Here is an 18,481-nt window from a genome sequence, read left to right on the forward strand (position 1 = left end):
TAAGATGAGCATAGCAGGGGAAGAGCTGGGAGAAGGCCAGAGATTGTGTTCAGAAGGAGGTAAGTCCCAGTCCTGGAGCTGGGCTAGGGAGGGAGGGAACTTTCAGCATCCACCAGCCCGGTCAGGGGTGGTCCAGGTGGAACTGGAGCCTTGGGGTGGAATGTGGAGGCCTGGGAGGAGTCTAGAGTAGAAGAGGTTTGTTTCTAGTGGCCCAATCATTCCACGTGATGGAGGGCAGGGCTGGGGAGGAGAGGCCCGCAGGGTCTGAGGTCCTGGCTCTAGGACCTTTGGAAGAACGGGAAATTGCTGGGATCTCAGCTGGGCTGGGCAAGGACTGGGAGGACCCGCCCAGAGTGGGCTGACTGCCCGCAGGAGCCTTGGGAGCTGAGATCGCTCTGCCTTCCGGAAGCCAGCTCCGTGCATGCGGGTCCTAGGTAGGTCTGAGGCAGGAAGTCGGTGCGCTGCTGCCTGAACCTTCCTTTGGGTCTCATTCTCCCTGTGTGACCTCATGCTGTGTCCTCCAGGGCTACCTGGAGCCCCCTCCCTCCCCGGCTGGCTCCCCCCCCTACCTCTTGTCCAGGCTCCCCAAGAATCCTGGGGTACCAGCCCCAACTTTACCATTGGGTCTTAGCCAACCTTCAGGCCACCCCCATAGGGACCCAGGACTATTGCCTTCATCCTCCCCATCAGGATCCACATGTCCTGTCTCGCTGACCCCAGTTCCTGTTCACTGACCCATCAACAACTCTGGTTCCCTGTAAGGACCCAGGAGTCCTTCCTTGTCTGCAGGACGTACCTAGAACCCATGTCCTAAAGCTCTTGCCTGGCCTCTCTTACCTGGACTTGTGGCTGTCTATCAGATGGCAGGGATTCCTCCCCCTCCCCCTGCCCCCAGGGAACCATCCTCCAAGCCTAAGCTCCAAAGAAGGGTCCCAGGAGTTCTCCCCAGTTCCTAGTTAGACCCCAGGACACAGTCATCTTGCTTTTCTGGGGGACTCTTCTGTCACTCAAATGTCTCCCTCCCCCAGCTATGTTACCATGTTCTGCCTCCCAGACCCTTCCTTACCCAGGCCTGCCCTGACTTTGTTCAGTTTTCAGGCCCCCTGACAGGCAACTGGACCCCAGATAGTACTCTGTCTGCCACCTCAGGTTTTCCCCGATCATTCTGGCTGCCCCATCCTACAGTCCTCCCCATCCTCAACTTTCTTTAGCTGTCCTCCCTCCTAGATCAAGAAATCTGTCTTTTGTCTGGATTCTGTGTGTGTGTGTGTGTGTGTGTGTGTGTGTGTGTGTGTGTGTGTGTGAGAGAGAGAGAGAGAGAGAGAGAGAGAGAGAGAGAGAGAGAGAGAGAGACAGATAGACAGACAGACAGACAGAAAGAAGCAGAGACAGAAAGAGAGAGTGACTTTGGGTGAGGGGATGCAAGAGGGCCGAGTATCTGTTGGACAGAGAGATTTGAGGCTCTGACTCATCTAATACCATCTGCCCCGTGGGTCCCTGTAGGAAGGTGAGGCAGGAGAGAAGGAGTAAGAGAGGGAAGGAAGGAGTCTTTCCATTCACACCATCTTCATTTCCAAGCCTGAGCCTACCAGGTACCTCCCATGTTGGAGTCTCTGCCCTAAGGGCAGGGCCAGGGTTTTTGTAATTCATGTTGGATCTCACTCCCTGTAAATCCCTGTAGGTCACCCTCCTGCCTAGGAAGAGAAGAGAAAGTCGTCTCCAGCCCTGGACTTCTTCTTCCTCCTTAGCTGAGCCTGCCAGGAACCAAGGCCTGGCCCAGGCAGGGAGCCTGGAGCCAGAGGGCATGGCCCCTGGGAGCCACAGACCCCCAGCAGAGGTGAGTGCAGCCCATGCATGGACTTGACCAATGTCAACCAAGGAGGACATTTCCATAGACAGGATTATCTAACGGGCTGGCAGCCTTTCTTCCCTGAGGATTGTTTCTCTGCAGAAATAGACATGAAATTGAATACAGTAGTAACGATGCTGCCCTGCTCGCTTCTTCTGCCTTTGGAACTGACTTGGGCATGGTGAGCACTCACTGTCCCTTTGCTGCCCTCTGGGTGTGTTTTTTAGGTTCTCCCTCGTTACAAGTGACTGACCAGGGTGATCAGTTCAGTCATTAGTCCCCTCTCCCTACACAGAAGTCCTCCCCGCTTCTGTTTCTTGTGCCCAAGCTCTCTCCGGTAGCAACTGAGGGTCAAGGAAAACCCCTTCACTGAGTCTTGTCTGGACCGGCCTGGAGCAGAGGCCTGAAGACTTCCCCAGCTCTTGTCCTTGACTGTGCTGATTTCAGAGCAGAAACTGTCCTCCTGGTCCTGGGCACTGATTCTGCCTCAGCTTACCCAAGTCTCCCAGGTCTCTCTGAATCCCTCCCATTTACCATTTCTTAGGTCAAGTTAACAAACTTTTACTGAGGCTTTCCTCTGTTCCAGACACTGTTCAGAACTTCCTTGGACACAAGGGAAGGAAGTCTAGTGCCGGCCCTCCAGGAGCTCCCAGTCTAATGGGAGAGATATCATGTCAGCAGCTGTGTCCAAACAAGCTCATTGCAGTATAGATGGGAAGTACTTTGAGAGGGAAGGTTCTAACAGTGTTGGGGACCAGAAAAACTTGTTTTCAGAGGGTAGATTGTAGCAGAGATGGGAAGTAGGCAAAGAGGCCTGTGAGGAGGAAGGATGTTCCCGGCATGAGACACAACCACTGGGAAGGAACTCCCTCAGTAGGGGACGGATAGGAGTGTCCTTTAGTTCCACAGATGACATATCTGCGTGTCTCTGTGTCAATGTAGAGACATATAGATATATTTATACACATACATGTATGTATATGTTTACATGTGTGCACGGTGTGTGTGCCCCGGAGAATGATAGCTCTAACCCTAAATGCCTCTGTGTTAAACAATTTGCAGTTATTATTATCTAATTAAATCCTTAGGACCCCTCCCCCCCAGGTAGGCACTATTATTTTCCTCATTTTAAGTAAGCTGTCATAATTAAAAATAAACTCATTAGTAAACTGAGGCAACCATTTTTTTGAAAAAGAAAGAGGATGCTTAAATTGTAAAAGGACTTTAGCTCTATTTATAAGGGATCAAAGACACAGTATCCTCTTTACCAGACAGCTAATTACTTAATTAGGCTAATATTGTTTACCTTCTCTGATGGGATTAAAGGAACTGGAATGCATAGTTTGTGGAACTTTTTAAAGTCCTAGGAAGTTTCTTTTTAATAGGAGGATCTGGAGACTTTCTGTGCCACTCAAAAAAGCATGGTCTGAAAGGCAAAGAAATTTATAATTGATAAAGTGGAGTGAGTTAGGTTGTTCCCTACACCCACTTTTGACAGTCTTATGAGGTACCTGCTATTATTGTCTTTATTTCACAGTTGAGGAAACTGAGGCAAAGAGTGTTTAAGTGACATGTCCAGGACCATATAGCTCAAAAGTGTCTGAATCTGAATGTGAACTCAGATCTTCCTGACTCCAGGCCCAAGATTCTACTGAGTCACCATCTTCCTCTAACTAGGGATAGTCTTCCCCTCACCCATTTCCCCCTTCCCCTCCATTCCCCCTAAAAAAGAAAGAAGAGAAAATCATTAAAGCATTTGTTAAAATTCCCAGGAGGGAAGAGGAGAACACTGGGAAAGATAGTAGAGGAGCCAAAAGTCTTTGAAAGAAACGTGTTGATATTACTACTTACTACTCAAAAGAAGCTGAACGGAATAGTGATTTGAATTCACCCATACTCAATCCTCTTTCTCTTCTGCTTTGTTTACGGGAGTATTTCTCCTCTTGGGGGTGATCATCGAATTTAGAATCAATTAAAAAAATAAAGAATGCTTACTTTCCTTCAAGACTCAGATGAAAGGATAGCTTTTCCAGGCAGCTTTTCTGATCCCCAGGCAGTAGGTGCCTTTCCCTGTGACATAAACAACTGTCTCCTCAAGGGTTTCTTGTAGGCATCTGGTTCCTTCCTGCTATTGACAGTTGGTTTCAAAGTAGCATTTCCCCTTTTTGGTTCTCAAATGTTTTGAAAGATGAAATTATTATGAAAGACTTTACTGGCTGTTGTTATTTTGAGAGACATTCAGAGACAGAGACCAAGGTACACACACCAAGAGCTCCAGTCAATGGTTGCATAGTAGAAATTTCCCATTACTAGGTTGGCAGTGGATAGAGTGTCAGACCTGGGGTCAGGAAAACTCAACTACCTGAGTTCAAATCTGACCTCAAACACTTACTAGCTGTGTGACGCTGGTCAAGTCATTTCATACTATTTGCCTCAGTTTCCTCATCTGTAAATGAGTGGGAGGAGGAAATGGCAAACCACTCTAGTATCTCTGCCAAGAGAACCCCAAATAAGATCATGAAAAGTCAGACATGACTGAAAGTGACTGACCAACCACCCACAATCACCATTGATTCCTGTCTCTCTGCCAGCCTTGATGACCCATTTGCTTGAAAAATCAGAAGCTGCTTGCTTCTTGGAAGATGGATCTGGCTCCTGTCACATGAATTTTTTCATCCCTTCAGCTAACTAATGCCAGCTAGCCAGCAGGAATCAGAGAAACAGGTTTTCTTTTGGTTTAGAGTGTGGCTCACCCCACCAGATCTTGAAGGGAAGTTATATCATGAACAATTCAGCAATGCTGTTTATCCATTACATGAAAAAAATATTGCTGGCTCTTCATTATGTTGGAGCTGGTTGTATAAAGACACAAAGCTGTGTTTGTTGAGGGAAATGTGTTTTTTTCAGTTACAGAAGAAAGCTAGGCAGTAGATCTTTGTTAGTATAGCTAATGGCACCAAATCCAAGGGAATTCCTTGTCAGGCTAGATAAGGAAGGAGGGCATTCCAGAGACTTCTGTGAAGACTTGATGTTTAGCAACTGGGTTGAGGAAAGAACATGAAAGGAACCAGCCACTGCAGTTGTTGGAATCAGTTTTGTTCTCCCTAAAACTGACTTTCAAGACTCCACACATGAGCTGGAGTCAGCATTAGCTGGCTGGTGAGAGCTGATTGTTAAATGCTTCATATGCACTTCTAGTCCTAGGAATCAGAAAAGCTACAAGTCAGGGTTGGATACTTTTGTTGATTGTCTATTCAAAAGAAAGTGGTGTTGATGATGAGCAGAAAATGTAAAACTGCATTAGTGTGTTTTGATTGTTGAACATTTTATAGCGTATCACTGTCTATCACCCTCCTGATTTAGATTAACCCCCGCTTAGGTTTCTGTGCTGTCAGACTTCCAATAAACTCCCTTTCCTCACCATGTGAAAACATCTGGAAAGCCATAAATCCCTCGCAGTCTGGATATAGCAAAATGGAGGACACTGGATTGAAGCAGTTGGGAGTAGGGTGCTCCCTTACTCTCTTAACTGAAACCAATTTTAAAGTAAAAATAAAGGGCAGGTTCTGGAATGAGAGGGATCGGGTTGTCAATGGTCAATAGTGTGTCAGGTCCTGTGCTGGGGGCTGGAAATTCCTATTTAAAATGAAAGACAGTTCCTGCTCTCACGGAACATGTAATCTAATGTGAGAAGATACCATAGAGAAGGAAGCTGAAAAGTATAGTGGGATGGCAGAAGGTACCAGATACTGGGGCATGGTGGAAAAGTCACCAAGAAGTGCCAAAGTAGTGCAGCTGGGTGAGAAATGAGATGTTTGAGCTGGGCTCTCCCATTAAATGGAGATTTGGAGTTCATGGCCCCAAGTTCTAATCAGAGAGGCAGAGGGTGGTGATGACTGATGAGATGTTGTAGGGTTATGAGGTTATCCTAGCAATAATAGGCTTCAGAGTGCATGGTGGGGAATTCAGTCAGGTTGTTGTGTTTGTCCTTCCTTCTCCAAGAGGACCATGTTATCAAGATGATGACGTGACTTGCAGTTGACTTTGATTTGAATGAGGGAGGGCTGAGCAAAGTTACCACTCTCACTTTCTTCTGAGCCATCTAGATCCAGTGGCCTGATATTCATCAGGACAGCCCTTTCAGGCCCTTTCTGGCCTAAAGTCTTATCACATTTTCGCTTTGAGTGAAGATACACCCACTCAATGAATAGGCTTCTTTAAGTAGTTGCTCAAGGGTTGGCCCCTTTAATAAAAAAAATCAAACTGGGAGGAGAAGACCCTCTGGGTGGGGACTTGTTCAGTCTATGAGCTCCAGAGTGAATTGAGTTTGAAGCTTGATATTTGAGCAAGAAATGTAGCCAGTAAACCCGAAAGGAAAAAAGGCAGCTTTTGGGGGTGGAAGAGGAGGAAGAGGAGGAGGAGAAGAAGGAGAAGGAGGTGGAAAGCTGCTACTCGCTCACAGGTTGTATTTGTCTTTCGTTCTTGAAGAAGACCATGACACCAGAAAAATGATGACCTGACTTGCAGTTGACTTTGATTTGAGTGAGGGAGGGCTGTGCAAGGTCACCAGTCTCACTTTGTTCTCCTGAGCCATCTGGGTCCAGTGGCCTCAGTCAAGACAAGTCCATAAGGTAGGGAGCCAGTTAAGAAGTGAAGTATGTGAGTTGAACCCTCCCCTTAAATGAACATTTGGAGTTCATGGCCTCACCCCACACTGGTGAAGGATGGATGTGAGCGGATGGAGAAGGAAAGGGGTTTGGAATTGAAGGAAAAGAAGCTTGGAAATTTCTGTTGGCAGTGAGTTAGGTAATCAATTATCAATCAACAATAGAAATGCCTTCCTTCAATGAGAGCCCATGCTGTGAATAAAGGATATGAAATGAAGAACGGTGATTCAGGAGACTCTAGTAGAAAGAAAAGGTATGGAAATTCTTGGAAAGCTCAACAAGTGGGAAGAGACTGATCAATTCCTTAATTGTTTAGAAGAGAAATAATAGATTAGATGTTAAAGATGAAATATGTATTTCAAATAGAGCATAAACCTGTTGTTTAAAAGAAGAAATCAAAATGATGACAAAATAAGCATTTTATCCACATGAATAGAGAGTTGCTCCAACATAACAGAAACTCTAAAAAGCGTGAGTCATATCACTATAATGGAAGGGGAAGATAATGACCCAGTAGACCATCAGATTCCTAGCACACTGGCCAAATGTGTTCTCCATTTAGTAGATTGGAGAAATAAATGACCTATCTTAAGTATCTATGTATTTTCAGATCTGGTCAGCTCCTCCTCCGTGTCTTCATCTTCAGTCTGCCTCAGCTCATTCACTTGACTCTTGTTGTCTCAGTTTCCAGAATTTGAGGGATATGTTTAGACCCTTTATTTCTCATAAGGAAACTGGCAATATTTTTCTCAGGAATTAGATCAAACCCCAATCTTGGTTAAGAAATTATTACCTTTAATAATGAATGAAGGAAACTTCCTTTGCCATTCCTAGTTACTCTTATTTCTATATAACCAATTTTCAAAATTAATAAATATATGCTGGAGTTTTGGGGAATGAAATGAGATTGAAATGAAAGCGATCATAAAGCAAAGGCATAAGATGTTTTAGCCATAGTATGTCACACCCAGAGCCACCTCCAGCCCTCAATATAACAATTTTGTTGTTTTTGTTTAGTCATTTTTATTTTTCAGTATTATGCAACTTTTCAAGGACCCCTAACCCCCTTTTTTGAAGTGGGTTTTCTTGGAAAAGATACTGGAGTGATTGGTCATTTCCTTTTCCAGCTCATTTTATAGATGAGAAAACTGAGGCAAACAGTGTTAAGTGACTTGCCCAGGGTCAGACAGCTAGTAAGTGTCTGAGGCCAGATCTGAACTCAAGTCTTCCTGACTCCCACTCCAGCATATCCACTGTACTATAACAGGAAACAGTCTCATGTGACTCAATTCAGTCCATATTCTGATTAATATCTGTTAAGAATGCTTTTCATGTTTTCATCTGGATAAGACTTTATTTCAGTCACCTAGGAAACAAACTAGATCTTTTCTTCACTCTTTTCAGGTTATCACAGGAAACATTTTATCCCTGGGATACAACATATTTGCTAGTATTTCACCAACTTTTCATGGAATTTTCTTTATAACGTATCATTTATGTTGCTTCTGATGAGGAAGATATTTCTCATCACCTCTCTTTCTCCTCCAGAGATCCTCATGTATCTCTGATAAAATGCAGAATTTCTCTGATTCCATAGGGAGAAGCAATTCCCAGTAACACATTTCAATTGTAACACAGTAACACATTTATTTAAATTGCAAATATAAACTGATATTCTCAATATTCCATTAGGCTTTTCATGACTGTGGTTTTAAGTGTTGCTTTTGACACTCCTAAAGGGTATGACCTTTAGGAAAATCCCTTCTTTGTGCTTCTGTTTCTTCCTGTAAATTGATAAGGATTGAACTAGCTGAATTCTGAAGTCTCTTTCAGCTCTAAGTCCTATGACTTTTGATGGTTTAGGTGTTGGTGACATTCAAGGATGTGGTTGTGGACTTCACTAAGGAGGAGTGGGGCCTCTTGGACCATTCTCAGAAAGAGCTGTACAAGGAGGTCATGGTGGAGAATGCCCGGAACCTGCTGTCCCTGGGTAAGGACACTTCCCCTGGGAAATTTGAATCCACTCTCAAAGGGACTGCCTTCATTCCTTCCCCATAGGTAGAGTTTCTAACATTAATCCGTGATTTAAAAGGCCAAAGAATCTTTGTGTCCAAGAGACAGGGTCCTCCTGCTGCCTGGTTTTCTTATAAAAGGTCTTTGTAGTGTGTGATAGGGAGTTGAGGTGTCCTTTGTTGCTCCTGAAGCTGTCCCTTACTGGTTCTAGGGAACCTGAGGTCAAAGATCAAATCAGTGTTGAAGAATCTCAGACCAATCTCAGAGCCTGTGTCTAGTCTAACCTCTCCTGAACATGAATTTTGTCTGTCATATTTCTGAAAATTGCTCATGCAGCTTTTCCTTGGAGATGAGCAGTGAAGGGTGCTCCCTAACTCCCAAAGCAGCCCCTTCCTCTTTGGCTGGGTCTGGTCTTTGGAAGTTTCTTTTCAACATACCTGAAATTATAACTCACAGTTCTTAGTCCTACTCTCAGAAGCCTAGGATAGCACGTGTGTCATTGTAATTCCTTTATATTTCCCCAAAACTCCAGTTGTAAATGGTGGGAAAGGAAGGGAAGGGAATACGTGTTTGTATATACCTACAATGTGCCAGGCACTGTGCTAAGAGTATTCTTAACAAATGTTATCCAATTTGATTCTCACAGCAAGCCTGTGAGTTAGATGATGGAATTATACCCATTCTTATACTTAAGAAAACTGAGGTAGACAGAGGTTAATTGTCTCACCTGGGGCACTTAGCTCATGAGTGTCTCAGATCTGATTTGAACTCAGAGCTTCCTGAATCCAGACCCCAGGCTTTCTCCTCTTCACTAATAGCTGCTTCCTAATTTCTACATAGTGGAATCTACAGAATCAGGCCATCTTTCTATGAAAACAAAATTTTCTGATTCCATACTGACTTCCAAATGATCTTCTTCCCATCCCCCACCACAGTTCACAACAAGAAATACCATAGAAACCATCCTTGAAGAGTCCTGTGACCCTTCTTCCATGCCCACTTACTCCAAAGAGAACTAACTTGCCAGTGTCTCTCCATCCTCATCCCTCCTTATTCCTCATGCCCAGGACTTCCAGTTCTCAGAGAAGGTTTGATCTCCCCTTTTGCACCATGGATGCTGGAGCGAGAAGACCCCAGAACCTCCTGTCCAGGTGAGTGAGGTGAAAGCGGTTGTACGTAGGCTGTTATCACAGAGGTAGCTACATGTCACAGTGAGGGGAGTCCTAGACTTTGGGGCAGGAAGACCTGACTTGCAATTCTTTTTTAGACACTTTTTAGCAGTAAGATCCCAGGCAAGTCACTGACCCTCTGAACCTCAGGTTCCTCATCTGTGAAATGAAGGGGTTGGACACCATGGCCTTTCACTTCTTTTTGAATAATAAAACTATGAATCTGTAATATCCATTGTTTGCAACTTTGGGTCACAGAGCTCTCCTGAAGGTATCCAGAAAGGGCCTAGGCTTTTGAGTACAAGGTCTTTCCTCCGCCTTTAAGTCAACAAGCTTTTATTAAGTGCTGGGGATTCAAAGAATGACAAGGGACCTCCCCTGCTCACAGGGATCTCACAGACTAGTGGGGAAGACACCATGGACAGAGCTATGTAAAACATGCTACATACAGGTTAAACTGGAGCTAGTGAAGGGAAGGAAGGCACTTAGATCAAGGAGAGTTGGAAAAGCCTTACTGTGGAGGGTGCGCTTGAGCTGGGGCTTTAGTAAATCCAGAGGGAACATTCTAGAGGGGCAGCCAGGGAAAACCTATGGAGACTTGTCCTGTTCAAGGGATAGAAAAGAAGCTTCTGCTACTGGATTATAGCATATGTGGAGGGGGAGTAAGATGAAAGAAGGCTGAAAAGGAGAAGGGGGCAGGTGAGGAAGGCCCCTACCAGTCCATCAGAGGACCGTGTATGTCATCCTGGTGTCATCCTGCAGTTTATTGAGGAGACAGTGATGTGGTCAGATATGAACTTTACAAAGGGAATTTGACAACTGGGTAGAGAACTGATTGTTCTAGGGAGAGACTTGAGACAATGAGACCAAACAGCAGACTTTTGCAATACTGCAGGTATGAGGTAATTGAGGCCTGCACCTAGGAGGTAGAAATGTTGGGAGGTAAGGGGGATGTATGTGAGAGATGTTACAAAGTAGAATCAACAGGACTTGCCAAAAGATTGAAGACAGAGGGGAGAGAATGGTATGAGCGTGAGAGATAGTGAGCAGTGGACAGTTGGGAGGGTGACCTGGACAGTATTAGGAAAGTAGGAAGATGGGAGGTTTGGGGTTAGTCTGGAACATGGTAGGAAGAGACTTCAAAGAGAGAAGTGTCATCAAAACCTAGAGAAGAGAGTATCAAGGAAAAGGGGGTGAGTGGCAGTGTCAGAAGCTGCAGAGAGGTCAAGAAGGCTGAGGATTGAGAAAAGGACTTTTGGTTTAGCAATTAGATCACTGGCAACTTTGGAGAGAGGAGTTTTAGTTGAATAATGATGTTGAGAGCCAGACTGCAGAGTTTTGTAGAAAGTAAGAACAAAGGAGTTGGAGACCCGAAGTGTAGATGGCCATCTCTAGGAGTTTAGCCATGAAATTTTTATGTTATCTTGTTGAGAGTTGAGAACTTTTTATTTTTAGTTTCCTATACCATCGACAAAATCAACAACATGAATATTTATTTTTCTACTGGCTAATGATGAGCAGAGTACTAAATGACACATACACTTGAAGGTCAATTGCACATGTTGTTTTGGGTTCTTTTTTTTAACCTTTCTAAGGAAAGAATCTTGTCAGACATAGCTTTCTTTTTTCCACCACTGACACACTGACTGTACTCTCATAAAAAGTCTCTTGAATGACTGACCAACGTTGTTTACCAATTCTTTTGAAAAATCTGTCTGCTAGAATGCAGAATAGTAACATAAGAGGAAGATAAATTCAAATCAGAAAATAGCATTATATAGTAACTTTTTGTAGAACATTTGTGATGGTCCATGTTAATTTCGAGATGCTTATAAGGTATTTGTGGTTTTCAAAGAGCCTGCCATCTGGCAAATAATTGTAACTTCATGATCTGGTGATTACCCTGCTGATAAGATGTGCTTATGAGGTAACCCGGGAATGAGGAAACTAATCTGGTGCAGTGATAGAAAGCAAATGACCAGATGTACACACCTGTGACCATTCACTGGAAATTGATTTGCATGTGAATTTCAAACCTTTGTACCTGTTGGATGTCAGGTTGAGAAACTGAAGGAATGTGTTGCACTTAATCAGAAGTGGTCAGAGTTTGATGTAATCAGTGCTTCAACTTAAAAAGCATCAGATGCTTGATCAGCACAGTTTGGAATCACTGTAAAACAAAGCTGTTAAACTTGAAACATGTACATGCTTATTGGTCCAGAGGAAAATATATATTTATTTTATTAAAAAAATATTTATAACAAAATTAGGGAATTATTTTCTGCTGAATGTTCCATTAAAGAATTTTTAACTCAAACCCCTTAGATCATTATTGTGAAGTCCCAGAGGGGCTTGTCTGAGCTTCAGGCAAAGTTCTAAGACCTCTCTACTTAAAGGCATCCTTAGACCAGAAGTCAATGGAACCATAATGTTAACCTCTGACAACCCCCCCAAAATGCTGACATGAACACTAGAAGATAGTGATATAGAGGTATATCCATTCATTAAGGAGGAAAATAATCTCCAGAAGGCTGAGCTGGAACTAATTGTTTAACTGATTATTGCTGAGTCCTACAGCAGCTACAGCCTTCTATTCCAGTGGGAGACATTAGTCCAGTCCCTACATTCAGGGACATTTAAGTGATGCCTTGCCAAAGCAACTTTTCAAACAGCTAAGTGAGAAATAATAGTCATCATTTTTAAATAGGCATAACCAAATTTACTACATAATGACAGAAATATAGTATTAAAAATCCCACCACTTTTGCATTTTAAAAATAACTGGTCAAATTAATTTTTATAGTATATTTCTCATTATTAATCATTTGCAAATAATTCATATTTGTGCAGCAACATCTCTAAAGTGATATTAAAGTCATACCAATTGTCCTACTGGGCACTTGTTTAAACTGCTGCCTACATACTGGTCTGTATGCATACTTACAAATACAAACAAGGGAACAGGCAGTAATAAAATGTTTTTTCTCAAAAAAAAAAAAAAAAGAAGTGCAATGGAGAAAGGCCCTATCATACTGAGGACAGAACACACCCCATCACAGGGTTGGAGTGATGTTGGTCAGGTTACTCAGCCATCTGAGCTCCTGGTCTGAGCTGTGACTGTAATGAGGATGCTGGACTCCCTGTGTCTCAGGTTTGTTGTGAGGATGCAGTGTTACATGTGAAGCTCTTTGTACATTTAATGATACCAGGGATGTGAGCTAATGGCATTTTCAAATAATTGATTCTACTCATTTAAATTTGAAGACACTTTCTCTAGGGAAACAGATAATAAATCAGTTAACTTTATGTCAGTGGAAGGAAGAGGATATACTTGTGTATATGTGTATGTTCCTATAAATGTTTGTTTATTTCCTTCAGATGGAGAGATGAGGCTTGAAATACAGGAGACTACTGCCAAGCTGGGCATGGAAGAATCACGACACCAGAGATTCATGAATGTTGGTCATTGCAACCTCAATTTGAGAGAAATGTGTGACTCTGACATCAAGATAGAGAAAAAACAAGAGAGTCACTGTGAATTTGATAACAATGGAAAGACTTTCAGACAATATTCAATTCTAATTCATTGTAAGAAAAGGACTTCAGAGAATGACTATTCTCAGAGTAGTAAAAGTAGGAAATGCTTCATTGAACAGGTGGAGCTTGTTGAGTCTCCTGAGAATCCTCCTGAAGTGCAAACTTATGAATGTAAACAATGTAAGATGACCTTCTGCTTGAATTCAGACCTAATTAGACACCGGAAAAGTCACACTGGAGAAGTGCCTTATATGTATAACGAGGGTGATAGGAACTTTAGTTGTAATTCAAAGCTCATTGACAACAAGAAAGTTCAAAATGGAAAAAAATATTATGGATGTAGTGAATGTGGTAAAGCCTTCAAGCAACAGTCATCCCTTGTTCACCATCAGAAATTTCATACTAGTGAAAAGCCACATAAATGTATGCAATGTGGAAAGGCCTTCAGGCGGCAATCATCTCTTATTTCCCATCAGAACATTCATGTTAGAGTGAAATCTCATGTGTGTCATCAAGGTAGTAAATCTTTTAGTGAAAACTCAACCCTAATTGTACATCAGAGAAGCCACACTGGAGAGGAACCTTATGAATGTAATCAGTGTGAAAGGACTTTCAGACAACCCTCCCATCTTACTCATCATCAGAGAATGCACAATGTGGAGAAACATTATGAATGTAATCAATGTAGAAAGACTTTCAGCTGCAGTTCTAATCTTACTAAACATCAGAGAATCCACACTGGAGAAAAACCTTATGAATGTAGTCAGTGTGGAAAGGCTTTCAGATGCAGTTCTAGTCTTGGTAAACATCAGAGGATCCACACTGGAGAGAAGCCTTATAAATGTAATCAATGTGGAAAGACTTTTGGAAGAAGTTCCAATCTGACTGTACATCAGAAAACTCACACTGGAGAGAAACCGTATGAATGTAATCAATGTGGAAAGACCTTCCGACAGCACTATAATCTTTTGGAACATGAGAGAATCCACTCTGGAGAGAAACCTTATGAATGTAATCAATGTGGAAAGACTTTCAGATGCAGCTCCATTCTTGCTATACATCGGAGAGTCCACACTGGAGAAAAACGTTATGAGTGTAATCAATGTGGCAAGGCTTTCAGAAGGAGCTCTGGTCTTGCTATACATCAGAGAATCCACACTGGAGAGAAGCCTTATGAATGTAATCAATGTGGAAAATCTTTCAGATGCAGTTCTAGCCTTGCTGATCACCAAATAATCCACACTGGAGACAAACCATATGACTGTAATCAATGTGGAAAGACTTTCAGAGGCAGGTCTGGCCTTGCTAAACATCAGAGAATCCACACTGGAGAAAAATCCTAAGAATATGTTCAATATGGGAAAACTTTCAAAGAAAGTTTCAATATTGCTGAAAATCAGAGGATCCACACTTAACAGATACTTTATGAATGCAATTGTGGAAAGGCTTTCAGAAGGAGGTCCAGTCTTTCTGATGAGCAGATAATCCATACTGGAGACAAACCTTAAGACTATAATCAACATAGAAAGATGACAGGTGTGATCTTGCTAAACATCAGAGAATATGTACTGGAGAAAAACCTTAAGAATATGTTCAATGTGGAAAAATTTTCAGAGAGAGGAAAAGAGGGCTCCAGTCTTGCTGAACATCAGAGGATCCACACTGGAGAGAAAGTTTATGAATGTAATCTTTGTGGAAAGATTTTCAGATGCAGCTCTAGTCTTGTTGACCATGAGAGAATCCACACTGGAGAAACTATTATAACTATTATCTATGTGAAAAGACTTTTAGACACAGCTCCAGCCTTGCTCTACATCAAAGAATCCACAGTGGAGAGAAACTTCATAAACGTCATGAATATGACAAAGCCTTTAGGGACTATTCCTCTCTTATTGTATGTCAGAGAATCCACACTGGAGAGAAATCTTATGAATTAATCTATGTGGTAAAACCTGATAAGCTGATAAGGTCCTCTTTTCCCATCAGAGAATTCATACTAGATAGAAATCTTATCTGTCTAATGAATGAGGAAAGACCTTCAGATGAAGTATAGAGCTTGTTAGATATCAGAAAATTCACTCTTGACACAAGCAAAATATGAACTCAATGTGGGAAGACCTTCAGTCAGAGATCATCTCTTACTTTACATTGGAGAATATATAGTGGAAAGAAACCTTATGAATGTGCTCAATGTGGACATGCCGTTTGCTGGAAGAGGGAGGTCCCTAGAAATCAGAATATCCACACTGGGAAGAAGTCTTATAAAAGCAATGATTGTGGGAAATCCTTTGCATGGAGTTCCTACTTGATTGTACTTTGGAGAAATTATACTGGAGGTAAAATTTGGATCTAATTAATAAGGGAAGACTTTTTGCTTCACCACGCGCATAATTAGACAACCCAAATTTTGTACTGTTCTGAATCCTGTAAATGTATTGAATTTTTCTCTGAAATACTATTGTTTTTCAGTATTACTCAATAATAGTCCATAGCATTAATATATCATAACTTTATCAGACATTCCCCAATTGATTAATATTCACCTGTTTCCTGTCCTTTGTTGAAACAAAAAAATTCTGGCATAAATATTTTTCTAACAAATTGGAATTTATTCCTGTAATAATTTCTTTAGGATACTAGGTAGCACAGTGGATAGAGTGCTGTTTCTGTTGTCTCAAGACCTGAGTTCAAATCCAGTCTCTGACACTTGCTAGTTGTGTGGCTCTAGGCAAATTATTTGACCTATTACTGCCTCAGTTTTCCCCATCAGTAGAATGTGTATACTAATAACCTCTATCTCTTAGGGTTAATGTGAGCACCAAATGAGGTAATGCCTGTAAAGTGCTTTATAAGCATTAAATCACTATTTAAGTGAAGGTATTATTATTCCTTGGATCTTGAGTCGTTGGCACAAAGATATGAACCGTTAAGTCACTTTTCTAATCAAACTGATATTCAAAACAGTGTAGAAGAAGTATGTTGTAATGAGAAGGCTCTTGGGTTAGAGTCAGGAAGACTTGGTTTCAAATCTTGCTTCAAATACTCTTCAGCTATATGATTTTGCTCCTTGAGGCAAGAAGCAAACTCTCTGTGCCTCAGTTTACTCATCTCCAACATGAGGACATTGGCCTCAATGGCTTCTAAGGTCCTTTCCAAATCTAAATCTGTGTTCCCATGGAAAGTGTATTCATTGTCTCTTTTCACAGCCTCTTCCAGTATCCTAGGAAGGAAGCCTAGCAGAACCAAACCTGAAACTTTAGCACAAATGATTTTGAAATACTTAAAAATATGAATCTTGAGAAATTGAACAGATCAGTTACAAACTACTAAAAACAAATGGAGGCTAGGGACAAGATGGTTGAATGGGATCAGTGTGCTTGCCTAGATCTTGCAATACACCTATCTTTAAAAACTTAAACAACAGATGTATTTAAAAAATAAAATAAAGCACAAAAGAGAGAACAAACATCTCAACAATCAGTTTTGTAGACATAATATCTTAGGAAGTCAGAAAGAGAGGTCTGTGTATACTGAGGTGGAACCTGACTGGGTGCATGGTGCACTGGAAATAACATTAGCTATGGGCTTTGGAGGCAATAGCAGTGGATAAAGAAGCACTGGGGTGGTAAGAAGACTGTGTACCTGGTCAGAAAGAGATGCCAGCACACTGCTGAGCTAGTACTGGGCACAGGATCAAGAGACATTTGGCATTCCTGTCACCCACTAACAAATTCATGATCAGAGTTTCAGGTTGGAGAGGTGTGGTCAATAGCGAAGTGAGCAAACATTTTCCTGAATCACACCACTTTGGAAACACTAAAAACCTTACAAGCCCATAACCCTGGCAGCAAAAGCAGCAGAACTTAAAAGATAGCTCAGGCCAAACATCCACCCCAGTGGTGAGCAGAGCCCAATACTATCTAACATGAAGAGAAACATCAAGAAGTGGGATTGGAAAATGAACAAATGATAAAAAGAAAGAACCTGACTACAAGTAGTTCCTATGGTGACAGGGAGACTCAAAACCAAAAGAGATAAAATAACAATGACTTGAAAATATCTAGAAGCAAAACCTTAAAGAAAAATGCAGGTTGGACATGAGCCCAACAAGAACTTTTTGAAATGCTAAAGACAGGCAAAAACTTTTAAGAATCAAATAAGAAAGACAGAGAAAAAAACTGGGAAAAGAAATAAAAACAATGAAAGAAAATTATGGCAGCAGAATGAGCAGTTTAGTAAAAGAAGCACAAAAAGTACTGAAAAAAAAATCCTTCAGAATAAGAATTGCCCAAATGGTAAAACTTCACTGAAGAAAATAACTCTTTAAAAATTAAAATTGGTCAAGTGGAAGCTAAGAATTCCAAGAGACAACATAAAACAAGAAAAAATTCAAAAACTAAAAAGTAGAAAAAAACCATGAATTATAGGAAAAAACAGTTGACCAAGAAAAGAGATGATGGAGAGATATTTTTTTAAAAAAATACTGTATTATAAAAAATTATCTGAAAGTCATGGTTATAAAAAGAGACTAGACATCATATTTCAAGAAATTATAACGGAAAACTCAGATATCTTAACAAATTGAGGGCAAAGTAGAAATTCAAAGAATCCATTGGTCATTTCCTGAAAGGAATCCCCAAATGAAAACTCTCAGGAATATTCTAAATAAAATCCAGAACTCTTAGGTCAAAGAGAAAGCAACCAGAAAGATAGAATTTAAACACCATGAAGCTACAGTCAGAATCATGTAAGATTTAACATCCTTTACTTTAAAAGACTGTTGTTTGGAATATGATATTACAGAAGGAAAAAGAGGTAGGATTAAAACTAAGAATAACCTACCTACCAAAACTTAGTATAATCCTATGGGGAAAATAGATATTTAATGAAATAGAAAACTTTTATGCTTTCCCAGAGTCTAGAAACAGGAAATTTGTCATTCAAAAACAAAATTCAGCAGAAGCATGAAAAAGGTAAGCATGAGTGAGAAAATATAACAGACTTGAAAAGGTTAAAATGTTTACATTCCTTTGTGGGAAGATGATACATGTATCCTTTAAAACCTTTATGATCATTAAAATAGAAGGACGCTACTTAAACATGACAGAGAGGGGGGTTCTAAGCACTGAGATCTCAAAAGTAGTAGAATGGAAGAGTGAGAAAGAAGGAAGCACTGGGAGGGGGCAGAAGGGAGAGAAAGAACAAAGAAAATTACCTCATAAAAACAGGTGTGCAAGGAAGAATTT

General features: G+C 41.4%; 1 protein-coding gene across 1 annotated transcript; it reads left to right on the top strand.

Annotated features, from left to right (window-relative positions):
* The first annotated feature begins 246 nt into the window (after positions 1-246).
* LOC140503489 (uncharacterized) lies at positions 247-16,111 on the top strand. The gene is made up of 5 exons (XM_072607519.1): positions 247-434; positions 1,682-1,837; positions 8,380-8,506; positions 9,597-9,680; positions 13,077-16,111. The coding sequence occupies exons 2-5, from the start codon at positions 1,805-1,807 to the stop codon at positions 14,576-14,578; spliced, it is 1,746 nt and encodes a 581-aa protein (XP_072463620.1). The 5' UTR covers positions 247-434; positions 1,682-1,804; the 3' UTR covers positions 14,579-16,111.
* The last annotated feature ends 2,370 nt before the right edge of the window (positions 16,112-18,481 follow it).

The sequence above is a fragment of the Notamacropus eugenii genome, chromosome 5 (assembly GCF_028372415.1).
Source record: "Notamacropus eugenii isolate mMacEug1 chromosome 5, mMacEug1.pri_v2, whole genome shotgun sequence".
Classification (NCBI taxonomy): domain Eukaryota; kingdom Metazoa; phylum Chordata; class Mammalia; order Diprotodontia; family Macropodidae; genus Notamacropus; species Notamacropus eugenii.

What these genes read in the sequence shown, in the direction of transcription:
- LOC140503489 (XM_072607519.1), top strand. Translation starts at nt 1,805, where the DNA reads ATGGCCCCTGGGAGCCACAGACCCCCAGCAGAG. An exon ending in GCCACAGACCCCCAGCAGAG is followed by an intron (nt 1,838 to 8,379) that starts GTGAGTGCAGCC and finishes TTGATGGTTTAG; the next exon opens with GTGTTGGTGACATTCAAGGA. An exon ending in CCCCAGAACCTCCTGTCCAG is followed by an intron (nt 9,681 to 13,076) that starts GTGAGTGAGGTG and finishes TATTTCCTTCAG; the next exon opens with ATGGAGAGATGAGGCTTGAA.